At 46.7% G+C, this 27,139-nt stretch overlaps 1 protein-coding gene across 2 annotated transcripts; it reads left to right on the top strand.

Moving 5' to 3' along the window:
- The first annotated feature begins 586 nt into the window (after nt 1-586).
- Nucleotides 587-26,086, top strand: NEK9 (NIMA related kinase 9). Of its 2 annotated transcripts, XM_040602508.1 has the most exons (23): nt 587-872; nt 1,483-1,512; nt 2,307-2,484; nt 5,428-5,483; nt 6,348-6,418; nt 8,290-8,395; nt 11,055-11,186; nt 12,161-12,271; nt 12,863-12,927; nt 13,870-13,920; nt 14,928-15,120; nt 16,324-16,468; nt 17,412-17,612; nt 18,006-18,052; nt 18,895-19,050; nt 19,441-19,549; nt 20,091-20,252; nt 20,635-20,805; nt 21,040-21,099; nt 21,670-21,860; nt 22,081-22,245; nt 22,905-23,117; nt 23,543-26,086. In XM_040602508.1, the coding sequence occupies exons 1-23, from the start codon at nt 684-686 to the stop codon at nt 23,663-23,665; spliced, it is 2,925 nt and encodes a 974-aa protein (XP_040458442.1). In that variant the 5' UTR covers nt 587-683; the 3' UTR covers nt 23,666-26,086. The 2 variants fall into 2 exon arrangements, with proteins under 2 accessions (XP_040458442.1, XP_040458443.1); XM_040602509.1 differs by lacking the exon at nt 1,483-1,512.
- The last annotated feature ends 1,053 nt before the right edge of the window (nt 26,087-27,139 follow it).

Genomic DNA, 27,139 nt, shown 5'->3' with positions numbered 1-27,139 from the left:
AAGCTATTATTTATGAAGCTTTGAGTTTATTTCATCTTGGCTGGAAAGAAAAAGCCATGGAAGAGCGAGGGGCAGAGCAGGGGATGCTGCGATGTTTAATTAATGGTGTGAAACGTGCATCCACCCTCATCTTTTTTGAGCTGGGGACACAGTGGTGGTGTTTATGGGTCTGTTCTCCCTTCCAGCATTTATTTTTCAATAAAGCGCATTATGCATAGCACAGGTAAGCAAGAAGGAAAGTCAGTATCCGCGCCATAAGAAAGAACAATGCCTTTTTTTTTTTGGTACAAATCAGTTACTTCCGCTTTTTAGTACCAAAATAACCATTTGAAAGCTTTTTAGGAAAATAACCTTGAACTTCGACTGCTTGGGGAGTAAAATCCTTCCCCTGCGAGCGCTGAGGCACCTGAGGTGGCGGCGGGCGGCCCGCGCGCGTTACATGGCTTCAAGCGCCGGTTTCAGCGGTTCGGGGGCCGGGGCCGGGCTCGGGGGGGCGGCCGGGGCTCGGGGGGGGGCGGGCCGGGGCTGGGGGGGGCGGGCCGGGCCGGGCCCGGGCCCCGGCGGAGGCGGGAGCGCGGAGGTCGCGGCGGCAGGAAACGGTTCCGGGTCGCCGTGGGGAGCCAACATGGAGCCCGTGGGGCTCGCGGGGCCTCGCTGAGGGAGAGCCGGGCCGCGCCGCCGCCATGTCGCTGGGCGAGTACGAGCGGCACTGCGACTCCATCAGCTCCGACTTCGGCAGCGAGTCCTCGGGCAGGGGCGGCTCCCGCGGCGGCGGCGGCTTGCCTGGCGAGCAGGAGGAGCTGCACTACATCCCCATCCGCACCCTGGGCCGCGGCGCCTTCGGCGAGGCCACCCTCTACCGCCGCACCGAGGTAGGCTGCCCCGGCGGCGGGGTGGGCCGGGCCCCCGCCGGGCAGCGGGACAGGGGATCCCCGCCGCCGCCTCCTCCCCCGGGGGCAGCGCCGAGCGGGACGGGGGCCGCCGGCAGGGCGAGCCGGGGGGCTCCGGAGGCTGCGTGCTTGGAGGCCCCGGCGCCCGGAGAGCCCCCGCGGTGACTGACTGACGGCCCTCTGGGCGACTGAAAGCTCTCTGGGCCACCGACGGCCCTCTGGGCGACTGACGGCAGCCCTCTGGCCCACCGACACCAGCCCTCTCGGTGACGGAAAACAGCCATCGGGGTCATTGATGCCCCTCTGTGCGACTGACGGCCCTCTTGGTGACTGACTGCCTTCTGGGCCACCAGTGGCCCTCTGGGTGACTGACAACAGCCCGCTGGGCGATTGATGCCCCCTCTGGGCGACTGATGACAGCCCTCTGGGCAACTGACAGCCGTGACTTCGGCCCTTGCTGTCGAGGGGCGCAGGGTTTGGGTTTCAGCACATTTGGGAGCCACCAGTCGCTCGGTCCCCTGAAGTTCTGTAGGGAGATGTGTAGACTCTTCTGACGCTAATAGATTCCTCATTTTTCTATGTTTTATTCCAGTCACAGAGGACATGGGGGCATCTCATACAGGTAACTCTCTCGCGGCATCAGCATTTCAGCGTAATCAGGGGCAGCTGGCTGCAAAGCCAGTCCTCCTCTCGCTCCCAGGTCATTTAGTCCTATCCAGTTTGATCATAGTTGTGCTTTTTAGTGGCTGTCAAAGAAAAGCGCTTGATTTTCTTCCCAAGGCAAGTTCTTCAGTTTTTCTCTGGGTGAAGGCCACCCCAAGGTGTCACGGCTTGAACAGTTGTGAGTGAACACTGTTCGCTTAACAGATCACTCATAGCGTGTCTGACAACATGGGTGGGCCTAACAGGGGCAAACTGGATTTGTTCTCATTTCCGTGATATTTTTTATGTATATTTTTTTTAGGAATACCTGGGTGGTTGTAATGGATTATGGCGTACAATATTCTACAGTTATGGGATTGGAAATATACTGTCCTGCCTTTATTGAACTGGAGTATGTTTAGTCTTCATTGGAACAAACCAAATTATGTGTCTTCCCCTGGAAACCTTGTAGTATGTTTTTGGGGGTTTTAGGTTTTGGTTTTTGGGTTTTTTTCTTTTTCTTTTTTTTAAATTTTTTTATTTTTGTCAAAGCGAGTGCTGGCCAGCTAGAAAGATGGCTTTAGGCCATCGCTATTCCTAGCAACAAACAGAAAACTTCAAAACTTACTGTTGTTGAGAATCTTTGTCCGAAATCTGTAAGAGGCAGGAATGTTTTTTTTACCTTTCCTGAAATTTTAATTTCCTGCTGTAAAGGCACATACTGTTCTCTTTGTAGTAGCGTGTTTTTAATTAAAAGATGTTTTTGTGTTTCAGGATGACTCACTTGTAGTGTGGAAGGAGGTGGACCTGACCCGGCTGTCAGAAAAAGAGCGTCGTGATGCTTTGAACGAAATCGTTATTCTTGCCTTGTTGCAGCATGAGAACATCATTGCATACTACAATCACTTCATGGATAACACCACGCTGCTGATTGAGCTGGAGTACTGTAATGGTGAGATCCGTACTCCCACTTACAGACAGGCAGCTGCCACATTGCTGAGTCACCCTCCTGCAGAACCTGCAACAAGTTTTCCTGGGGTGTCCTCTGGGGAGCAGAGGAGTGGAGGGGAATTTTGCTGCATAGCTGCTGAAGAAGAGGTTGAGAACCCTTCGACTGCTTTGTCGCTCGGGTGCCAAAGAAAGAAGCCCAGTAGTTAGTGCAAGCAGTTCAGGCAGTAGGCGATTTCTCAAGTCTCCTGAGTAGCTGGTGCAGTGGAAGAAGTTGGTTATTGGTAATGTGTGCTTCTAATGCGCCTTCCTGTGTTCTTTTAGGAGGACAGCGGGAAAAGATCATAAGGGTATTCAGGCCTCTCTGCCAGTACAGAGAGGGGCTGTTTGTCAGTAGCATCACTTAAATAGAACTCTCCGTTTGGCAATTATAAATCAGTTTTAAAAATCTACTGGCACACCACAGTCAGGACTTTTTCCTGCCTTGTGCTATCAGCCTCTGTGTTTATTATTAAAAAAAAAAAAATCTGGTCCTTCTGGTGGTGGAGAAAATGTTAAAATTCTGTCCAAGAGTAGATCAGGTAGTATTTTTTGGAGTTTGCAGGGGAAACGGTCCCAGATGGGATGCAGAGGTGGAAGGATTTGATACGATGGTCTAAGTTGCAGCTGCTCTTGGATAGCTGGAAGAGGAGGTCACATACGGCTAATGGTGCTGGAACAGGATACGTACCTAGAACTGCAATATGGTTCCTATTGGGGTGAGTGGGAAAACTCCCCTGACTAGGTACCCTGCGTGTGTTTGGGGGTTATGTTAAGCCTTGGCTCATCAGCAGAAACCTTTTTTTTTGTGGAAAAGGCTGTTATCATGTTGTTATCATCTTAGACAGGTTGCTTTCACTGGGACAGGTTGGAGAGTAAGTTACCAAGTATTTTTGTGAGAACACCCTGGTTGGCAGGTTGGCCAAAGCTGGTTTTGCTTCTCTGCTTTTTGTTCTTATGCAGGGTGGAGTTGGGTGCAAGAGTAGGGGAATGTTGGCTCTTCCGTGCTCCCATTTATTTTAGGAATACTCTGTGTGAGTTATTTTGCTGCCCCAAAAAGACTGCATGCTTGGTTCCATTATAAATTCATTGGAGGGCACAGAGAGAAGCTGCATAGTACTGATGTCTGTACATGTTTGTTAATGTCTCTAAACTGTTTTACTTTGGAACAATAACCAAGAGATGAGTATATAGCCTGCATTGCCTGCATCTGAGTGGTACAGGATATTGGTTTTGCTGATGTATTAATAGTTTCTGTGGGTTTTTCACAGTGTAAAGGTCCAAGATAATTTGTGAGTAATGTTTAAAGTGAGCCTGGACTAGTGTCTATCAGACACTCCTCAGAATCCAGAGCTTTTACTGTACAATTGGCACATCTCTTCTGGAAATCTAGGAAAGACTTTCAAATTTGAGTAAATATTGTCCCCATTTTACAGGGGAGGAAGCCAAGTTACTGATTTATTTGCCTATAGTCCTGTATATAAATCATGGTACCATTAAGACTTGGATTTTTCATAACACCAGTGAATACATCTGAAATGGATTTGGGAAGAAACATCCTGTAACATACATTTGTTGAAGAGAGTATAGAGTGTCAGAAGGTTGGATGTGATTAGATGAAACAAAGAGGAAAGTAATTTGGTTTTAGTATGTGTGCATAGAGGTATTTATTGTCTTAGTCAAGAGCTAGTTTGTCCCCTTGTGTAGGATTTCGGTGATGTAGTACCTGGCATGTTGCAAAAAAAGATGGCAAAAAATCAGAGATGAGAAACAGAATTCACTAAAAGCCTGCACAGTCTGAACTGCTAGGAAAGAGGTTCATAAGAAGAGGCAGAAATTAATAATTTGGTTAATTTGGGAATGTGAAAGGTGATTTGTAGTTAATTTACAAATGTGAACATGAGGCAGAAAAAAGAATTGTTGAGAGGTTATAGCAAGGCTGAATGAAAAGAAATTAAGTGAAGGGATCTTAATTAGAATATCAGGAAAATCTTCTGAACGTGGAAGTCTGAAATAAGTCCCCCCAGTAGGCAACGGAGCCGTTGCGACCTGTGTTGAACATCTACAACTTGATAGGCCCATGGAAATTATACAGCAGAAAGATGTCTTGCACCATGCCTGTGGGAATTGGAAAGAGCCTGGTGTTCCGTTACTGTTAGGACATAATATATGATAATTAGGAAATGGAATAGCAACAGGATGTGATCAGAGATTTGGGATTTACTGGTAGGATGCTAATCTGAAAAGGAGTGTCAATGCCTGCTGCCTTCAGCATCATTTCTTTTAGCTCTCCTTGATTTTCAGTCGGCTGTCTTGAAATTGTGAGGTGACCTAAAGAGTCTGCTGATTTCAGGCTTTTGGTGGTGCTGCTGCTGTTGTCAACACTTTGTGACTTCTGCATTGATGTATTTGACAGGGCAGATGAAGGAGACAGGCATGTCAAAGCTGGGCAGTAAATGGGGAAAGACAGTAACTTGTGTTTTCAGGGGCTACTCTGAATTTATAATTGCTTTCTTTCTCTTTTTTAAATGTATTTATTTATAAATAATGCTGAATAGGACAATCTCACATGCGATTTGGTGTACAGGTTATAAATGTTTACATATCCCAAGAGGCACTTACAGGTAAAAAACTTATCTTACTGATTCACTTTTCAGATAGTATTAAATGGTGGTGTTAAAAAAGAATCATCTCTGCTTAAGCTTAGATATGCCAGTAAAGTTCTTCGATAGAAAAACAACTTAATTTTGTGAGTGCCTGACCAGTTTTAAGTGAAGAGTGTTGAGGGAGAGCTGTAGTGATTCATCAGATCTCTTGGGGGATTTGAGTATTCCCGGCAGTACCTGAGCAGAGTAACTGCTACTATTAACTAAGATGAACCTCTCTGTCTTTCTTGCTCTAATTACAGGAGGGAACCTCTACGATAAGATTCTGCGGCAGAAAGACAAGTTATTTGAAGAAGAGGTAATTTGGATCGGCTTGAGGGAGTGGTGGGGTTGGCTTAATGTTCTGGGGATCTGAGTACTTAACATTTTTTCTCTAGTGCTGGTGGGGAATTTTTGTGTCTATCTGGGGACTGACATCCTTTCTCGCCTGTTGAATATTGCAAGCATTTATGGACTATCAGAAACTCTTAATTTTTCCTTTTTGGCTGTCTATAAACAGTACAGACTTCCAAGGGAGGAATAATGAAAAAGCATGCTCAAATGGCTTTGGTCACATTATGACCTTGGCTAACTTTTGACTTTAAACCTCTTTTTATGTTTCTTCCTGGTTGGTACTCAATTTCTTTCTCTTCTGAACCGTTTTTTAGGTTCTTTTCTGAGTAATTACCTTGAATCTGTCTCACCATAGATTTTTTTCATGTTACTTCTTTTTTTCTTTATTGTTTTTGAACTTATTTTCTGCTGTCTGCTTCCACCTAATGTTCTGATGCTGAGGTAGTTAATGATTATACTTATTTATCTTACATAATGACTTTTAAGGCCTTGCAGTGCTTGGTGAATATTAAATGGTCACAGTTCATATTCCAGAGAGCCCCACTGTCGATCTTTCCCAGGTGGTCATTAGCTGTCATTCCTAAGTCTTTTCACTCATTGAATTCTTTGGCGCTGATCAGGACAGACACTATGAGTGGCACTAGAACAATCTGCCTTTTGGAATATCTTTTCAGAGATTTCCAAGCCAGGGAATTCTAAATTTTCATGCTCCTGAAAGAGCATCTAAATGGTACAGTCAGGCCCTTTCATTGTGCCTGACAGGGATGTATGGGGTTTTGTGGGGGGTTTTTTTGAGCCTCACATAAAGCTTTTATTCCTACCTTTGCAGATGGTGGTTTGGTATCTCTTTCAAATAGCATCAGCTGTGAGCTGCATTCATCGAGCAGGAATTCTTCACAGGTAAGTGTGGCGTATCGTGAAGCTGAGGTAACCGGTGTGGTTCATGGATGTGAGTGCCGAACTTGGAGTAGCCTTTGTTTCTGTGTTTAAAGCAAGCGCTGAATTTCTCTCCAAAGCATAGCTGGACTGCCTAGATGTGAAGTATCACTTCTGTAAAGAATTTTTATTGGGCTAGAAACCATCTTCTGATAAATGTGCAATAAATGTTGTATGTGAAAATGGAATTGCCATCTTTCATGCTGCAGCTCTGTTAAAAGAGTTCATCCATGCAGGAAGGAAGTAAATTGGCTCTTAATTGCTATAGCATGTAAACAAAGTTTGCTAAAGTGGATAGGAAGAGCAGTTACCACAGGCCAAAGGTACTTCCTACCCATTCTGCAATTAATAGCTTCAAACCAACATGTACATCCTTCTGTAATTCATGGAGGATAACGATGAAAGCTTTGCATTTGTGCATTGCTGTAATATAACCCATGCAAAGATCTGTCCTGTATTTTGCTTCATCTCATTTCTCGGGCCTATTATTTAAGGAGGTAACGTAGCTTGTTAGCTGGTAGTGGTAATTTTGACGTTGACTGTGAGATTTTAATGAGTAGCTAATTACCTTTTCCTGTTGCTCTGTTCTGTTTGGGAGGGGTAAATTTCTTGGCTTATGTGTGCTTCAAGGAGGCTGTGGTGGTCTGGGGAGTACCGCACATGTAGACAACTGTTTCCAGCATGGGGTTGGATCGTGTGCTGCACAACATCCTTCTCTAACTAATGAGCATAGCTGTGTGAGGATGTTTTCTGTGGGATAACATCCTGGTTGCTGCCATTCTGAATGTCCGGTAATTGGCAAGCCTTGCTAATGAAGGGTTGGTACCCTACTGTCAACAAAGTAGTGCCGAAGTTTTTGACCTAAAGCAGATGTCGTGTCTGCCCTACTTTGTGATGATTTCCTACTTACCAGCTCTGTTGCCCATCTTCACAGCAAGGTTCCCAGTCTAGGAACATGTGTGGCCCCAGATCCTTCCATAATAACGAATTGAACAGTTATTTAAATGTTTGCAGTGATTTCCTTCTGCTGCAGACATTGTCAGAGTGACCCAGGACTTTGCGATGCCCCAAGTGGATGAATGCAAAGTGCTGCTTTACTTGATGTTGTCCTGATCTACACTGGGAAGTTGTTGATGGTACGTTAGGAAAAGGGGGTGTTACGAAGTGTTGGCCATGGGAAGCATATCATACTGCGGGGGCTTCCTCTCTATTTACAGCCTCTTATATTAATCTGTGAAACTACATATAAATTACTCTGTCTGGGAGAAAGTGTTTTCAATGAGTTTCAGATCCCTGCATTTTCGTGGCAATCAGCCTTTTGATCTTCTGGGCATAGTACATCATATTATAAAGAGTTGTTCCTGAGGCGTAAGGTAGAGGGATGTTACACTTGTAGTTGTAGAATGGCATCTGTTACACACCCTTTGTGTGTGTATTTATATTTGCATACATACATATTCATGCACAATTTACATTTTTTGGTGAGCTCAGTGACTCCTGGCTTAGGTCTGTTTATAAAACCAGGAAAAATAAGACCTGCTCAATGACCTTCATATGAGAAGAGACTGAGAGGGGGAAAAGAGCTATCTTTGATCTGTGGCCTTTATATAGGTGTCTGGAGCCTGAGCTTTTTAGACTGTGTTGTGTTTATGTGGGTTATTGATAAAACGTGGATAACTACCCCAGTACTTGGGGTCAAATTGCCTTCGGAGAGCTCTGTGTGTGTGTGACAGAATAGCAAGTACCTCATTTTGGGGGGGAGGTGCAGTAACGTGTGGAAAACTGTGAAACCCAGAAATATATTCGAGTGTCTGCATTTCTTTTTCTCCTTTCAGAGATATAAAGACATTAAATATCTTTCTAACCAAGGCAAACCTGATTAAATTGGGAGACTATGGGTTGGCAAAGAAGCTGAACTCCGAGTACTCTATGGCTGAGACTGTGAGTATCTGCTGCCTTTGTGTGCAAACTGAGGTTTGTTTTTCCTTTCATCTCGGCATGCCTTGCAGAAGACCAGGGATGGTGTACATTCTTGCTGCTTGTCTTCTGTGGTTTTCCTTTCCCTCTCCCCTCGATTTCCCTCAGTGTTGTCTCACTAACGTCGGCGTATTTGCTGGGATGTTGTAGCCTGCAGTTATCCTTGCTCTAAGGTTACCTTTTGGAGGTCTGTCTCTCTGCAAAGCAGCAGTAGACTAAAGATAAGTGCCACTGTGGTCGTGGAATTGTGCCAGAGCCAGTGTGGCTGTGCTGCAGAGCGCTGCTTTTCTTTCCCTGGTACCTAGGCATGGTACTTCTATAGGTGAATTTATGTAATACAAAGGCAGTGCTATCTGAAGGTACAGAGATAGCAGTGGAGTCACATCGGTACACCGCTCTCCCTCTGGGCTAGTTAAGTGCAGCTTAGTCAGTTAAATTAATTTTGTCATGCTGTTGTGCTAACAGGGGCATTTTACCTCAGCTGGATCTGAGATAGCTTGGACTTGCTTGCGTGACATTGCACCGTGCCATAGATATATCTCCGGTCTCTTTAATACTCAGGCTCTGAACTGAATTACAAAGAAGTAAGAAGGCACTTGTGCTTCTTATGGTAACCAGGTGTATGGTTTATTGATAATGCTCTTGGAGGGGGGCGAAGCTTTGCTGGAGAGATTAGTTCTACCAAGCTGTCAAGCTTGGCTTTGTTCCCGACCCTTCCACAAAGCAGTTTGGCAGCCAGAGTTATGACACAGGGTAAGCTGTATTGCAGGCACCTGGAAGGCTCGGCTTGGATTTCCCAGCTCCATGAATTTCTGTGGTGAGCACTAGGCTTGGAAGGGGAGACGTTGTCTGGAGCTCCTATCTGCTGAAGGCCTTTATTATAGTTTGGGATGCAAGCCAACCAGCTTGCACTTCCCCTCATCAGGCCGTATTATTAGATTTAATGCAAGCTATTGGTGTTCTGCTAGGATGTGTAGTTCAACACTTGCCAGCCTTCTTCCAGAACATGAGCGCTATTGTGCAGTTGCACGGTAAGTGGGAACTCAAGGCTACTGCATAAAGCTCTCACTTAAGCTGGGCTGCAGCAAAACCACTTTTGTTTGTCATGTTTTTCACAGTCTTCTAGTTCTCAGAGAAAGTGCAGTCTATGCTGTGAATGTCTAGGCTTGGTTTTGCCTGTGTTGTGTGTGTTCCATCTATACCTGCGAGCTTTTTTTTTTTTCCTTTTTTACTTCTGAGACATACCTTCAACCATATTTCATCCTGTATATGCTGGATGTGCTGTGTCAGGGCCAGTGGCTCAGTTTGTGATCTAATGACCAGCGGCAGTCTGGAAGTAATTTTTTTGTGAAAACGGTGCAAAACACGTTATTGTCAGTATTTGTGATTGCAACAGTCAAACTGTGATTTTGTAAAAAGTTTGCTTGCTAAATGCTGATCTCTTCATTTATCATTCTTTCTCGCATTTACCAAGGAAGATTTCGAAAATACACCTCTGTGTTACAGAAAGCGTGCATTATCCTTTGCTTTAAAAAGGTTTAGGTGCTGTGTCCTAGTTCTCCGTCTGATACTCCCAATAGCTGGGCTTCTAAACCTTCCCATAGCCAGGACTTGCACAGCTCTCTAGCTGTCACGCTTGGTAATGGGAAATGGAAGGGAGATGGAGGTTCTAAATGTGCCCATTAGGTATCCAGTGTACTAGCAGAGTCTAATGAAGGGCAAACTTTGTAGTCCTTGGAGCTTTGCTGAGGGTTGAAAAGAGGGCAACTATAAATATTTCCCCTTCTTCTAAATTGTCTTTCTCATTTTATTTCGCTGTCTAGTTCCTTGCTAGGGAATGAGCTCCATTCATCTGGAAGCTTCATTCTTACACCTTTTATCTTGTTTGTTCTCTGTCTCCTTGTTGTGACTTTGAGCTGTGCCGCTATTTCTGTTGTTCCTGGGGGGGCTGCTGTAGTTCTGTGCTGGATTTGGGGATTTTGTGTGTGGTGAGGGGTGTTCTGTTTTAAACCAGTTGTTGAGGAAAGTCCACTTCTGAAGTGAAAGCCTTTCAGGTGGGACTTGAGCCAGCTTTCTACTTACTGAACCAAAAGTAACCCCTTTTTTTTGTCAGAGACAGAGTAGCCTTTGTCCTGGCAGTACCTTGTGATGCGACAGAGTGGCACCATCGCCATGGGCTGGCATCTGTGTTTAGAAGCTTTGCTTGGTACCTTTTCCTTCAGCCTCTTAGGCAGGTTTCCATATGCCTGGGGTTTCCATATGCCCAGTCAGTACGTAAGCCCCTGATTACCTCTAAATGTAATATATTTAAGAGAGGGGGCAGTCCTCACTGTGTTCTCATGACTACTACTCTACTGAGAACTGTGTACCACATCAGAATCTGAGCAGAGAGGTGCCTAGGATCTTCTAAGAAACTCAGGCACAGGCTTGTGGATGAGAAGCAAAGAAGCATGCTCATTGTTCGCATCCCTCCAGCGCGTTGGTGAGCTTTGTCATCTGTGTCACTTCAGTGCTGTGTGATAGCTGCGTCTAGCTCTAATGCTCATGGTGTAAACATGTGTGAACGTGATGGATGCAGAACTCCTGAAAATCATTTCTGATTTTTAAATGTTATTTTTCCTAGCTGGTGGGAACTCCGTATTATATGTCCCCAGAACTCTGTCAGGGTGTGAAATACAACTTCAAATCAGATATTTGGGCTGTGGGCTGTGTCATCTTTGAGCTGCTTACTCTGAAGAGGACCTTTGATGCTACTGTAAGTCTGCAAATGAGGATGGACTGAGTAACCTTATTTTTTTATCACCCTGAGATTCGCACTTGGCTCATAGCTTTCTTAGCTCATGTTTTTCTTTCATTGTTTGAATCTGCTGATTAAGAAAACAGTGGCCTGGGAGGGCCAACTATAGCCAAAGGAAATGTCTGCACGATTTCCGCTACCCTGCACTGCAGGTGTGTCTCTGGCTTCTGCCAAATCTACCCTTCTCTGCAGCCCTGGGTTTACCAGATGCAGAATACAAGCTGTGGTCATTTGTATCATGGTTGTGAATGAAACATCCTTTTCTCTACAAGGAGGAAGTTTGTGATTGTGTAGGTTTTTGGGTTTTTTTCAGCATTACTGTCCGCGAATTTTCTGTGCAGCATTCTAAGTGAAAAATTCCAGCCTTCGGATTTCATAGGATTTAATCCTCTTACACTTTCTCGAAGTTTGGGTGCAAGAGAAGGGTGGTCAAGCTGGCATGAGGAGGGTGAAAGAGAGCATTGCTGGCTGGCATGTGTGATTTGCGAACTTGAGCCCATAGATGGGAAAAGCTGGTAGCTGCCATGGTGCAAAATTTTGTAACCCTTGAAGAGACAATGTGAAAATACCATCCTTTCCTGACATCCTCTCATCATGGCTACCAAGTCGCCTGTAACTTTGCTGCTGTGCAGTGTTTCAATGGCAATATGCTGCATACGAGATTCCATGCAGAGAGACACCTGTCCTCCCTCCACTGTTAGGGAATTTGGTGAAAAGCTGGATGTTGCCACCAAGTCCTGCCTATCAGAGGTACCATTTCTGCAGGAAGTATTATTAAGTTTTTGGAGAACCTGCTAGGCAGGGAAGCAGAGGGATGTGTCCTGATCAGAGAAGGAGCAAAAAAAAAATAATGGTGGCCTTATAGCATCTCTCCCCAGTGGACACATTGTCCAGTTCAGTTCCCTTACAGCTGGTTTTTGGTTTCTGCCTAGAATCCCCTGAACCTTTGTGTGAAGATTGTACAGGGAAATCGTGCCATGGAGGTTGATTCCACTGTCTACTCCCGGGAGCTGATCCAGATGGTGAATTCCTGCCTTGATCAGGTTGGTGAAGTACTTTTTAATTTTCAAACACCCCTTCCCAGCTGCCTAAGCCATGGAGTTCAGGGGTGAAGGGGAATGACATGCCTGTTTCAGCATGAGGGCTGTTGATGCAGGGTAATTTCTGTGAGGCCTGAGGCATCGCTAGGGCTGGGCTTCCTCCAGGTCTCTGAAAGCATTGTCTCAAGATGCCATTCAGTCCGGCAGGCTCTGGACAGGTGCTGAGTTTACGCTGACACCAATTATTTGATGGGCTGGCAGAAGCAATTATTTTCTAATGCAATGCTGCAGAGGTGGGAATATTGTCTCTACAGTCTCTTAAGGTTCTGACTTTCTGACTGTGACTGGCTTGCTGTAGGGAACTAATGCCTTGAAAACAAACGTATTATTGATACTGTCAGAGCATGGAAGTCCCTCCTGCACATCCTTGGCATTTATCCCTATTCATTCCTAATATTTGAATGAATTGCTTTCCCTTCTGAACGGAGTCAGGGAAGGAGGTCCATGTAGGCTTGAATGAGGTCTTCTGGCCCAAGATTTCCTTGTAGATGATGAGCATTTCCCAGAGAATGACTTGTTGCTCACTTCTTTCAGGATCCAGAGAAGAGACCCACTGCAGATGAATTGCTTGAACATCCCCTTCTCAGCAAACGCAGGAGGTAATCAGATGGTCTTGCCTGAAACCTGGACGGGTGTTGGGGAGAACAGCAGGGTTTGTGCAGCCTAGTGGCATTTATGCTTTGAGGCAAAGTCCTGAAGTTAATTTGGGCTGATGTGACGCAGTTGTTCAAGTATACTTTACCTCTTTAGGAGAGGAGTGCATTCTTGCTGTCTTCTGATCTGATGTTCTGTTGGTGCATGGGTATGGTGAGAAGGATCTCAGCATCCTTTGTCTTAGAAGCTGTTGTATTGAGAACCTTGAGGCATCCCTTTCTGAGGCTCCTCTGAGGACTGCTGGTTCCTGCTCTTCAAATTTCTGTGAACGAAGGGTCACAGAGATCCTCCTATGCTCATTGGAAAAGGCCTTTTAAAATAGATGTATCATCCAATGTAGAAACTTGCACTTTCTCCCTTTGTTGCCTCTGTCTTCTGGAGAAAGTTGCCTTGAAAGTGGCCCATTTTACCTTAGTTTGACATCAGCCTGCACATGCTGTCTTTTTATGAAAGGTGGACCATAATTCTGGACTGTTTGGATCCCACATTGGTGACTTTGGGAACGGCAGACTTGGTCCTTTATACCAAGATTCTTTTTGGTGGTCAGCAAAGTTTGCGTTTTGTCTTGCTGTATGCACTGGTAAAAGCTCAGATCCTGATATTTAGCCATATAAGATCATTCTTGTGCTATATGGGTATTGGTTGGCCACATTCTGATATATATGTAGTTTGTTGTTCTCAGCTCTTCTGGAAGTTTGTTAGCTGTATGGTACATTACTTCTGCCCTACTTACTGTGTATTGCTGTGAGCTGGTAAATAACTGCTACATTTCTTCCAAGAGGGAGCAGCATTTGATTGGAAAGGAAACTGGTCTGTGTGTGCTGCTTGTCAGTAAATTGCTTTGGGCGACGTTACTGTTTCCTAAAATGCTTTTTCTCCTTTGGCAGGGAGATGGAAGAGAAAGTCACACTGCTTAATGGGCCAAATAAGCGACCAAGGTAATTATTTGGGCATGTGTCTGAAAGGAAGTCTGGAGAGAACAGCTCCCCAGAGAGGAACTTTGCTGAGAGTGTTAGTTCATGACAATCTTAATGGAATAGTGTAGTTCAGAAGATCCCTAAATGCTAGGAATTTGATATAGTTGTTACATGGTTATTGTCCCACATTTTACTCTGCCTTTTTTATCCTGCTTATATGTATGGCTGGAGCCTTACCTCAGCAGGTCCCATACAGCTCTAATCTGCCCTACTGAGGATGTAGTCTTTACAGCCTGCATATCTGAGGATGTACTGTAGATCCCCCCTTTCATGCAGATTCCCTTCAGCAGGAGGAATGTGACTGGATGTTGAATATTAAACGAACATAGATATCTTTCAAAAAACTGGATATATGCAGAGGTTCTCCACAGTCCACAGCAAGCCTGTAGGCGGGGTTGCTCCATGAAGCAGGTAGCTTCTGTGACACATATAGCTGTTTTTTCTGTTGATTTGTCAGATAGAATTTAACCTTTTTTTCCCTCTTAAACTTGGAAGTACTATCTGAGCGCTTAATGTGAAGTTATCCCAGTTCATGGGTTGCTCGCAGACTGCATACAAGAGGAAAGAGGGAAGTTTGAAGCTTTTGGATGCTGCTATATTCTGAGCTAGATTTCGTGACCATTTGTAAGGCTTTTTTTTTTCTCTTTCACAAATGAGGGTAGCACCGTGGCCATTCAGTGAAAGCCCAGTCTTTTTAAATTATGTCAAATTAGACTGTAGGCTTGTTAAAATGCTTCCTGGGGGCTACTTTCTGTGCTGCTCTGAGACAGGTTTGAACCTGAGTCTCTCTATAGCAGTTGAGGCCTCACAACCACTCAACAAAAAGAGTTCAGAAGTTTGTGAAAAGAAAAACCATGAGTGGTCATGAAGGGGAAACCGATAGACAACAGTAGGAAAATGAGTGATGACAGTGAATGCCAACTCCTCATTAAAAGCCTGTGTGTTTTGTCGGGGGGGATCTTGTGCAGGTCAAGTACCATGAATGAGGCTCCCATTGCAGTGGTGACTTCGCGCACTAGTGAGGTGTATGTTTGGGGGGGTGGGAAGTCCACCCCCCAGAAGCTGGATGCCATCAAAAGTGGCTGCAGCGCACGCCAGGTGTGTGCTGGTAACACTCACTTTGCTGTGGTGACGGTGGAGAAGGAGCTCTACACCTGGGTGGTAAGTGAGAGAAACTGCAGGAAGGGGGTGAGGGTGGGAAAGGAAGGTCCAGATCCACCACAGACCATTCAGTAAGCCTGTTAGAATTAGGTGGGAGAGCGGCTTGGAAAAGGAGAAATGTTGATTATAGTGGATGCTGTGAGGCCGTCTGCTTCGGGGCTGACCCAAGTCTCCAAGGCAAGTGTGTTTCTCAAGTTTTCCATCATGACAGGAGGTGTATTGGAGACTTGCTGTGCACTTGAGGATTGTAAATGGTGGTCTTGTGGGCTCAGACACAGAATCAGACACCTTTTCCTCCCCTTCCTGACTACTAGAAATGCAGTGGAGGGTTTAGGATGTTCTGTTGGCTTTATGCGTTTTTGAGGAAGGTTTTCCGAGATCAGAACGGGTGACATGAGTGACCTCATTGTAATACAGGCAACTTGTGGGTGAAACTAGATTTGTCTTATACTAAACAACTCCGCTTTTTATGATGAGTGGAAGTTCTGTAATAGTTTAAAGTGAGTAAAAAAATGTTGGCATATAATGCATTTAAAACAATTGAATCCAGCCTTCTCAGGCTTGGATGGTCAGTGACGTGGAGGTATTCTGCATCTCCAGGCTTCCACAGGCTTTTGTATTGATGATACAGAAGCTGTTAAGACAGATTAGAAATTACTCTTAGGTGGGTGACAGAAGAAAGACATCCAAATGGGAGGAGAGCAACCTGAAGTAATTTGCTGGATGTTGCTGCAAGAATGGCCACTGAAAACTTCCAGCTGGCTGTTAATGTTTTAGATTTAGCTTCACACTACTCAGAGTTGTTTTGTTTTTCCTGTAGCACTGGTAGGTCTGGCCACTTCGGTGACATTTGTTTTATGTTATGGGTTTCTTTCAAGCCATTAGGATTTAGAAAAGTAAGTCCAAAAGCCGAAGATAATTTCAGTCCTGTATCAAACCTGGCAAATGAGAAAGGAGCAGGGATTCCTCACCAGCTGGTGGCCTGAGACCAGGTCACTCCTTGTTAGTACCTAACTGCCTGAAAGACTGTGCTGCATTTAGAATGTTGTTACGCTACACAGATAGCAGTCTCTTCCCTAGAGTAGTTAACACACTTTCTCTTGCTCTTTGTTGTCTTCTGTTTTTTGTTTGAGGTGCTGTAACTATTGGCACTGTCTCTGGAGTTGTGGGTACATAACCTCACCAGAGGTTTCTGTCTTGCAGAATATGCAGGGGGGCACCAAGTTGCACGGGCAGCTGGGACATGGAGACAGAGCCTCCTACCGGCAGCCAAAGCATGTTGAGAAGCTTCAGGGAAAAGCCATTCGCCAGGTGTCCTGTGGAGATGACTTCACAGTGTGCATCACAGGTGAGAGAGGGAAGGGAACCAGCATCCCCTCGCTTTGCTGTGCTGTGGAGGTGTTTGCCTTCACAGTAAGATTAGCAGAGAAGCTTTGTGCACAAAGGAGAAAGCCCCATATGTTACTTACCCTTCAGTTTTGACAGTAGTAGGTACAGTAGTGGAGATAGATCAACACTATTTTACAGAAGATGATGCTGACTCCCTAGAAGGCTGGGTGTTTTGCTAGGGATGAACTTTGTTTTGATGATGATGCTGGGTGCTGAGCACAGCTCCTTGTGGCTGTGCGGAGTCCCTGCTGTTGCATGTGGTGCCTCCATACATGCCTGTATTAAAGACAGAGGAGCCGGAAGTCATGAATGTAAATGTGTTTGAGACTCGTTTTGGACTGTGTGGGGAAAGAATCACCCAATGATAAAAGAAGATGTGTATCTGAGATTTGCTATTTAATTCAGAAAGCTTGAGACTTGGTAGCTGTCTCTAGTCCTAACCCTGCTCATACTTCTGAAGATCTGTTAACTGTGGTGTTGTCTGTTACGGAAGAATTTGATTCTTGCTTTACCCATGAAAACAAATCTTGAAGAAGGTAGTTTCCAGCTTATTTTGCCAGTGCTGGAAAAGCAGAGGTTTGACAGATAAGCTCAGATGCTTGGTGTGCTGGAGGAGTGACTTAGGGAGCTACAGGATTGATTTTTGGGTTTCTGTTAAAGAAAGTGGCAGGTTCAATGCAAGATCTTTTTACGCTGGTGGCCTGAAATAGCTGAAGGTGGTGGAGTAAGGTCATCCATCTTAACATGAACAAGAAAGCACTCCTTATCTCCTGATCACATTGTTCTGCACTAAAGAGGAGGAGGATTACAGAAAAGAGGTTGTTCTGGCCATGCCCTAAGAGGTTAATATGCCGCCTAATACAAGCTCTTTGTGCTGACCAAGCTTCCCTTGTGTCCTTCAGATGAGGGCCAGGTGTATGCCTTTGGCTCGGACTATTACGGATGCATTGGCGTTGACAAGGCTTATGGCTCTGAAGTGCTTGAGCCCCTGCAGCTGGATTTCTTTCTTACCAACCCTGTGGAGCAGGTCTCGTGTGGAGATAACCATGTGGCAGTGCTGACCAGGAACAGAGAAGTGTACACTTGGGGCTGTGGAGAGTATGGTAGGTAGAGTCTCCCTGGAACCTAGAGGGTTTCTGGGGCATGCCTCGAAAAAGTGGCTTGGTGCAGGTGTGTAATGCAGGGCCTTGGTGAAGGCTGTCTGGGTGCACCAGGAGGCAAAGAACATTGTATCTTTGGGGCTTCCTTTCCTTGTAAGAAAGGGGAACCGGGGACTGAGTACTTGGGACTTTAGTTTTGCCTTCCATCTGGGTAGGGCAGTTTTTCTGTGAGTGGGATTGGGTTACCTTGAGGATTGGCAGGCAACGGTGCACATAGGGGAGCAGGTTTCTAGTTCTGGAGGGAGATTCCTTTGGGACTGTGGTGAGACAATACCATTCCTTAGGGATGGGCACCTGGTGAGGCCATTTCTAACTGCAGTATTTTCACTGGTGCAGGGCGCTTGGGCTTGGATTCAGAAGAAGATCACTACACCCCTCAGAAGGTAGGGCTGTGACTACTTCTCCAAATCTGCATGGCGTAAATCCAAATTAGTTGCTGTTTAGAAATATTAACTGCCTGAGGTTCAGGTGTTTTTCTGAGATATCATAGAGTTCGCGAGGGTTTTAACTTTTCTTCATCACTTCATTTTGCTTAATTTCTTCCTAGAGATCATGGCAGAGGGGCATACCACTCCCAATCCAGCCAGCATCGTGACTTAGAGCTTGATTGCTCCGATCTCTGTGCTGGAACTGGAAATGCCAAACTTATTGTTGTAGAAATTGTAGTAGGAAATACCAAACTGTGTACCTCGGGGCTGTAGAGGAAACTTGCAGCAGTGCAAACAGCTGGGGGTCTTTCAATTTGACATAATGAGTTAAAGATGAGTTGCAAGTAAAACCCTCTTGAAATACAGTGCTAGGGGTAATGAGATAATATAACCCATTGGGGGTTAGAAAGGAACAAATATGTGCCTGGAAGCCAAATATCCGCGATCACATGGTATTGCACCCACGTAGCACAGACCCAGCCCTGCTCAGCTAATTGGGTCTGGTGCTTGTGGACCCCAGCTGGCCAGGATGCCTGTGCACCACGTTTCTGGTTCCTGTGCTGGCTCACTGGTGTCTGGACACAAGGTCTAGGATGCCTTGAGTTTCTGCGTTGTGACCAGAGTTTCGGTATGCTATAGACTTCGTGGTACCCCCTCACTCAAAAGAACTGCACTGGCTATTGTCAGGGCCCAGACTAGCTGAACCGCTGCTCTAACCCTGTATGTTTTCCATGTGCCAGCTTCAGTGTAGTAGGTGTTGGGATTTTCATTTTTTGGGATATATTTCTTCCACACAGGTGGATGTTCCAAAGACCTTAAACATTGTGTCCGTTCACTGTGGCTGTGATGGTACTTTCCTGCTCACTCAGACAGGCAAAGTATTGGCATGCGGACTCAACGAGTTCAACAAGCTGGGCCTGAATCAGTGCACATCAGGGATAATCAACCATGACGTAAGTGCGTTTGGGTCCCTGGCTCCAGCTCCCAGCAGTCAGTAGTATATGAGAAATTGGAGGTCCTGTGAGAGTGACCAAGCCTTCATTAGCTTTGTGCCAATTTGTTAGTTCCAGTCCAAGACAATGGATACTGGGATTGTGGGAAGAGGTAGTTTGTTCCTCAGTTTCCTGTCTGCCCTATGGGCTGACATCAGGTCTGAGGTAGTGAAATGGATAGCGAGCTGCTCCGGGCTGACTTAGCCAGTGACACGGATTCTGGCAGTTCTTTTCCATACCCATGTTGGGATTGTCTAGGTTAATGTTGTGGTCTGCCAAGACCTGCTTGAGTAGATCTTAGCTGATGAATGTGGGTTTTGACTCTGTGCTTATCCGCATGTGTTTTCTCAGACATACTGTGAGGTGCCATACGCCACTTCCCTTACTCTGGCCAAGCAGCTGTCCTTCTACAAGATCCGTACCATTTCTCCAGGGAAGACACACACAGCTTCCATTGATGGTGAGCCCTGTGTATTAAGAAGTGGATACTGGTTGCTGGATTACTTTACATCAGCTTTGCCCTTTCAGCCTGACCCTTGACACTGAGGGTTGTGCTCTTGGTAGCAAGGCTTACGCCTGCTCCAGGAGCCCAGGATTCCTGTTCCTCAGTAGCGTTGCCTCCTGGCCAGCTGAAGCAGCAACATCAGCTTCTGGGTCAGCCTTCATTTTTTTTAAAGGGGAAAAACAAAGGTTTGGGGAAGGATTATGCTAGTGAAGGAATTGTTTATGACCGAGTTAGGCTTTGCCCAGGTGACACCAGTCAGAGGGCTGGGAGGAGTCCCAGCCCCCAGCATCAGAAAAGGGGAGCAATAGGAGAAGGAACTGGGGAAGTGTTTCCAGGCTGAAGCCATTCCTCTTGGGTGGCACTGTCCCCTCCCATCCTGGCTGGCTTCTCAGCAGAGTCGTTCCTGGTCGTGGGCTGTTGCTGCTAGTTCTCTGCATGCATGGCTGCTTCCCAAGTTGGGCCCTTGCTGTGACTGTCTCCTCGTTCCTCCTCTCAGAGCGAGGCCGCCTGCTGACCTTCGGCTCCAACAAGTGCGGACAGCTTGGTGTTGGGGACTATAAGAAGCACCTGGGAATTAACCTGCTGGGAGGCCCCCTGGGGGGTAAGCAGGTGATCAGGGTTTCATGTGGAGATGAATTCACCATAGCTGCTACTGACGGTGAGTGGGTCTTTGCAAAGTTGTGGTGGGTTCCTTTGAACTAGATCTGCAGGGTGGTTAACTGACTCCCACTGATCATTTCCTAGACCACCCCCGCAGCACTGCACTGAAATAAAGAAATCCTCCTAGACTGGAGGCTGTTAGCTGACCCAGCACAGTGCCAAGCATTTGCTGTCCCTGGGGCTGCAGAGTGCCAGCTTGGTGGCTGCCTGTTTTACCAGTTTACTGTTGTTACCAGTTTGTTCTCCCACTGGCAAAATGGAGCTGGTTGATTAGATAGTTTGGGATAGCAGTTACAGCAGAAAGGCTGTGATCCCTGTAGCAATTACTGGTCAAGAGGGAGAGAGGGAGGGAACTGAGGCTTCTGAATCTTTTTCCTCAGACAACCATATCTTTGCCTGGGGGAATGGTGGGAATGGGCGCCTGGCAATGACATCAACTGAGAGAGCTCACGGCTCGGATATTTGTACCTCGTGGCCTCGGCCAATATTTGGATCGTTGCATCATGTTCCAGACCTGTCATGCCGTGGCTGGCACACCATCATCATTGTTGGTAAGTGTAACTTTAGGATGAAATTTTGGGATTTTGGTTATGATGATGTATTGCTTGCCAGGACCTGGGCTATAAATCCTGCCTGGGAACAGGCCAGGGTGGTGTGGGGGAACGTGGCAAGCTGCTCGGAGCTCTAGGCCTGCAACATTGGCTTTGTTGTGTGCCTCTGTAGGAGTGGAGTTGTCTTGCTTTCCATGTGGCACTGTAACTGAAAGCATGCTTCTCTCCTTACAGAAAAGGTGTTGAACTCTAAAACAATCCGATCCAACAGCAGTGGCCTGTCCATTGGTACTGGTGAGTAACCTGCCCTGGGGAGCAGTGGTTTAAGTCCGTTCAGTGGTTGGTTTGAGTGGGTGCAGTTTGGTCCTGCTGCATTGTTTCTCTGTGTGAAACTCCTCACAGAAGAGGTGAAAAGGAGGAAACCCAGTTGGTGTCGTGCATGGGAATGGATGGCCCAAAGCTGGGAAAGGGAGAACTGTTAACGGGCGGAAGAACATGGATGCAGAGAGGCGTTTGTAGTTCTCAAACTTCAATTTCGCAGGAAAAAGCTGGGAGGAAGTCACTGAAGGGAGCTGATGAAGGAACGATGGCTATGGGGCAGCTGCTGGGAGAGATGGAGTCCAGTTTCTTGGACCTGTGGGAGGGCTGGGGCCAAGAAGCTGCAGAAAACTGCTGCACACAAGCCCTTCTGGGGAGGCCTGCGGGGAGTGTTAGGAGATGAGCTGTTGAGGGAGGTGCCACTAGCATGTGCTCTCATCCTGGCCTTACAGCCCAAATTCCTGCATCTTCTCTGCTCCAGTTGGGGTTTGACAATGGGAATAGCAGAGGTGGGGAAAGTATAAAGTTTTCACTCTTGTTTGCTAGTGGCTCAGAGCTGCACAACTGGAGGAGGAGAGGAAGAAGATAATGAACAGGAAGCAGAGACCCCCAATCCCAGTGGAGGCTTTCGGGGAACAATGGAGGCAGATCGTGAGCTGGGGGGCTGGATCAGCACCACAGAAGCTAAGGGAGGCAACAGTTCCGACAGCAGCTCCTGCCCTGGCTGGCTACGGAAGGTAAGTGGGGGTCTCAGAAACGCCTTAAATTGGGGATCTAGGCTGGGGAAAAACAAATGGCCCCTTTCACCTTTAAGGGATGCTCTGAAAGCTTCTCAGAGCTGTGCTGCACGGGGAGCCCTTTAAGCCTCACTGCCTTTTTTACCACAAGAGGGTGTGGGTGCATTGGTTGAGGAGATGAAGGCAGGCAGGCCTGACAGTGCTGCTTTTGTGTATCCAGGAACTGGAGAATGCTGAATTCATCCCCATGCCTGACAGCCCCTTTCCTCTGAGCATGGCATCTTCAGAGCCTGAGAAGGAGACTCTCCCCTACCAGAAACTTCAAGGACTCAAAGTGGCCTCTGAGGAACCTGTTGGATTAAACAATCCCAAAATGGAACCCTGGGTAATGTTACCCACCCCAAGATGTTTGGGACCATAAATGGCAACATCTGAATTATGGGGAGAGCTGAGAAGAGAGTGTTGGATTGGCCTAATTCATCTGGATGAGGAAAAGAGGGCTGTTGATAATCAGAGATGATGCTGCAAAGAGAACAATTCATAGGAATCTAGAACACGAAGCTTGAGCTTTGTCAGATTGAAAATACTGAGATCAGTTCTGTGGAAAAATATGGTTAAAGAAGAGAAGCCTAGAGCCCAGAAGCCTAGCAGAAGATAGAAATTTAGAAAGCAGAAATTGCTGTGAGATAGAAAGAAGCACTGATACAGGAAATCACTGAGAAATCGCAACCTGTGAGACTACTTTATTCCAGGAGTTTTCTGTCCCAAGAGCAGGCACAGATCCCAGGCTTAGGGAAAGGGGGGTAAACCAGGTGGATTTTGATGATAGGAGGACAGGAGCAGCTTTCCCAGAAAAAGGAGGAAGTTAGTGGCTTTGTATTGAAGACATAATGACTAGTAGCTTGCTGACCTTGGCTGCTAGAAGTTTGGGAAGCTTGGAAATGAGCTGGGGTGACATTTTCTGTGAACGGTTTCTTCTTGTGGCCTATATAACTCCTGGCCTTGCAGTCAGATCTGGCCTGACTTCTCTCCGTGTCTCTGCAGCCTGCTTGTCTGAGTCCAACCCTGCCATGCAGCGAAGGGAAGGCTACATCTCCTGTTGTGGGCTGCATGTGCAGTGCTCTGCAAGTGGAGGTGACGCACCTCCGAGGCCTGGTTTTACAGTGTCTGGATGATCAGAAGAAGCTGCAGCAGGAAACTGTTCGTCTGAGTGCCCAACTCCAGCGGTTCTGCAGGGGGATGGAGGGAATGCAGCAGGTGAGGACGTGTCACCTGGGTGCACATCCATGCTCGGGGCTCATTGCACTCCTGCATGGATTGTAGAGGCTGCGCAGCGGGAAGCAGCTCTTAACAGATGTCTCCCTTAGAGCAGAAGGGGGACACTGAGCATGATGCCTGTCTCTGGTCTGAGCTGCTGATGTAGGCTCTGGTAGTAGCAACAGGAATGAAGCCAAGAAGAGAGTTTCCTGTGAGGACAGCCTAGTCCTTGAGGGACCTGCAATTCCCTCATCATCTGGGATTCCCTGGGATTCTCATCATCTCCTGATGAGAAGGGATGGGTGGTCAGATGTCGCGGGGAGTTACAAAGGGATGTGGAGAATAGGAACTGTGCCTTCTGTGGCTCTTAGCTTCTTTGCAGCTAGTCCTAGAGCTGTTTGGATAACTGCTGTGTGTTTTGGCAGGTGGAGGTTCATTCCAAAGGAACACAGACAGCCAAAGAGGAGATGGAAGTGGATCCGAAACCTGACTTGGATTCAGATTCCTGGTGTCTCCTGGGAACGGACTCGTGCCGCTCCAGCCTCTAGTCTCCTGAGCCCACTGGGATCCATCTAATTTCACAGCACACTAACCGAATGCAGAGAGCGGCTTTCCTGGCTTCAGGTCACTCGCAGACAAGGAGCGAGGCCGGAGGCTCCAGAGCAGCACCCATGTACGTTTGATACGAACTAGGAGTGAGTTTGAGAGAGGAAGGGCCCCTGAGCTCTAGGCCAGCTCAGTGGTTGAAGCAGCAGCAGCTCCTCTTTGTACCTTACCTGTCAATTCTGCACATGAGGCAGAATGGCCCCATTATGGCAACAGCTCCAGTAGCAGCTTGTGGCCCTTTCATTGTTTCACTGCTTCTTGGGAGCTGCCTTTGGGACCCCAGTATTCATCACTGCATCTCTAGATGAGAGGAGGAGACTTGTTTTGTACTGAAGCTGGCTGAACCCTAAGACTCGCCACTTTCACTTCAGAGGGGTGAAGGACTTGGATCCTCTCCCTACCATATGGTAAGGCCCAGCCGGTGAGGCTGCTCCCCGCTGCCGAGGGGCAGAGGGAGCAGAGAAGGTCTCATTCTGGAGGCAACGGAGATCTTCCTCTTAGGGAGATAATGGTAGACGGCATGTCCCTGGCCTCGAGGCACAGCTTCTGGCCATACGGCTGTGTCCAGTGGCCCACACAGACAAGAGTTTAAAGGCTTTATTCTGGGTGCCTAGAGCTTTCCAACTTCCAGGCAGTGCATCGAGATGAGTGAATCGGGTGTTGTTTCCAACAGCAGGAGCAGGGACTATCTGAGATGGGATCTCTAGTTCTCGGTTTCAAACCACCTGCTTCCCAACCAGATGACAAGCACCTGGGCCTCAGACTAAGTCACCCATTTCTTGCTCCAGCTGTTCAACTTGGATTGGTTGCCAGAGCTTCTGGTTTCTTGGCATAAGCCTGTAGCTGCTCCCTGCTTGGCTTCTGTTCTCCTCAGCCCCTGGTGCCCACGCTCTGTGTGGGTGTGGGAAGAATCAGTGTTTTTCCACTCAGTGTTTTGATGAAGCTGGAATGCAGTTTCCTACCCAGAATAGGGTCATTAATGCTGTGGTCACAGGATGCAGCCTTCCCCAATGACCAGGAATGATCAAGTCTCTGTCTGGAATTCACCTTCTTTCTAGAAGCAAGAGGCTTTCCCAAGAAAATTGGAGATGGGAAGAAGTATGGTCAGATGCTCAAGATTTCCTCATTTCCTGTTTGAGAATGAGGTTAATTTTATTCCCCTTAAATTTGTTAGCAAACTGACTTTGAAGTAAGCTTATGGGATTGGTAGGATCTCTGGGAGCAGCTTGCCTCCTCCGCCTTACGTGACGCCTCTAAGGAGTCCTGAGTGCCTCTCACCTTTGCTGTGAGAGTGAGGTGATTTCATCAGGCTTAAACCATCCCCATCAACGGCATGTCACTGGAATTACCTTAGGTCTAGTGGAGTTGGATATCCTGTCACCTCTCCTAGACTACTTCTTTCAAGAGACTGTTTGGGGGGAGCCAGCATTCCCCATTTGTCTCTAGAGGTGGATGTCAAACCATTTGCTTGTAAAACTTATGCTCCTTCAATACTTCTTCGGTGCCTATTGCTAGTATCTTGGAGCTGAATCAAGTGTAGTCTCTCCAGTGCAGTGTCCAGGGCACGATTGTACCGGTGTGCCCATCCATTGTTCCTGAAGGAAGAGCAGGAGGGCAGCCCTCCTGGGAGGCGGTGGGTGCCGGGCACCCTGGCACAGCCGCATCACTTGGTTGCCCTTGTGGCTGCTCTCCTTTCCCCCATGTGCGTTGAAGCCAGTTCTCAGGTTAGGGTCCCGGCTTGAGGGTTGTTGTTGCAGTTGGAAATGATTGAGTTGGTCACATTGCAGCAGTGCCTTTGAGGAGTGAAGAGTTGAGCCTGAGCCATGTCCAATAAGCAAGCACCAAGCTGATGGGAGTCGCTCTCCTGCAGTGCACTGCTATCCTCATTTCTCAATGCTCTGCAGTTGGGAAGCTAGGTGCACAGACTGGATTCCCCTTGGATCTAGTGGAGGATGAGGGTTCCTGACAGAGGATGCCCTGTGTTCCACAATCTCATATGTGCCTTAGAGGATTCACGCTATCCAGGTTGTGCCTGTTACAGACCACAGATTTCACACCAGCCAGCTATGCAACCAAAAAAAGCAGTTTAAAGCCAGCACCTTTGTCTTGGGCTGAAAACAGAAGGGCGAGTGGGCAGAAGTGCCTTTGAGCAGTTTCAAACCCCTTTTTACTTCTCCCCTTCTTGCAGTGCTAGCTGCATATGTGTTGGTCTCCTGCTAGTATTGCTACTGAGTTGTTATAGTGGAACACAACTTATGCCTGCTCTGACACTCTGGCTGAAAACTAGTTTGTCGTTGTCTTTTTTTGAAAGGTTAAAGGGTGGAGTGGTTTGGAGTTTCTGTTTAAATAAATGTTTAAACTCATTCTCCTGTGTTTGGAGTCTTGGTTTTTTGGTTTGGGTTTGGTTGGTTGTTTTTTTGGCAAGAGAGGGAGGGAAAATATGCATATATTCAGCTGGCTTCATGGCATTCTGTTGTTTTGGGGTGTTTTTTTTGCTTATAGAAAGAGGGCCAGTGGGCTGGCAGGTTCTTTGGTGTGGGGAAACAAAAAAGTCACGTTCTGTGTCCCTTCATTAAAAAACCAAACAAACAACAAACTGACTCTTTTTCTCTTGCTGCTACATCTCCTCCTAGTGATGTCAGGGGGCTTTTGTGCTTGTGTTTATTTCAGTGGTGCCAAGTGGGAAATGAGTAACAGGAAGAGAGAGGCTCAAAGGGAAGAAGTACCTGTTTCTCTCAGAACAGCTTCAACTGAGCATTAAGGCCCACAGAAGGGAGAACCTGCCTGACATCTGCTTGGCCAACTGGTCCTGCACACTGTACTTAAAGCCTGTCATACTTTATCAGGATTTTTAGTAAACTGTAAAATATCTTGAGAGGTAGAGCTGGGTCAAAGCCTTAAAATACACCAGAGATTTGGATGCTGAAAATGCAGCATGTGTTTAAGAGGAATTGTACTGCAGTAGCCAAAGAGGAACTGAGCTGCCATGAATAACATAGCTTGAGCAGTGCCGGGCTAACACTGCCTATGATAGCAAAGTAGTGGAGTAAATCTCGGTCCTGAGCCTGATACTTTGGCTAAACTGTTACTAAGTTTTAAACCAGTTACCAGAGACTTCCTGGGTACTGCTGTCTGTCTTGACCTGAAACAATAGCTCAGCAAAGAGGGGTCAGCTGCCCACTGCTAGCTTTAAAACAAATATGATAAATGAAGCCTGGTGATTTAATTCCAATAACTTTCATTTAATCTACAGTTTCAGTCTCTGTGTTAGCAGTTTGCCTGTCACTTTAGTCCCCAACAGATAGATTTATTTTACAGTATCAAAAGCTTTTCTGTATCTACCCCAGTCACCATTTGCACTCTGCTGACTTTTAGAGTCCATTAAATACGGTCAATAAAACATAGCACAAGTGAAA

This window comes from Falco naumanni, chromosome 7 (assembly GCF_017639655.2).
Source record: "Falco naumanni isolate bFalNau1 chromosome 7, bFalNau1.pat, whole genome shotgun sequence".
In the NCBI taxonomy this organism is placed as follows: domain Eukaryota; kingdom Metazoa; phylum Chordata; class Aves; order Falconiformes; family Falconidae; genus Falco; species Falco naumanni.
The sequence above is the reverse complement of the archived record's forward strand: the minus strand, read 5'-3'. Positions and strand labels throughout refer to the sequence as shown.

Coding starts and splice junctions, on each gene's coding strand:
- NEK9 (XM_040602508.1), top strand. CDS start 684: ATGTCGCTGGGCGAGTACGAGCGGCACTGCGACTCCATCAGCTCCGAC. Junction 2,485..5,427: donor TGAGCTGGAGTACTGTAATG/GTGAGATCCGTA, acceptor CTCTAATTACAG/GAGGGAACCTCTACGATAAG. Junction 20,253..20,634: donor CACCATAGCTGCTACTGACG/GTGAGTGGGTCT, acceptor CTTTTTCCTCAG/ACAACCATATCTTTGCCTGG.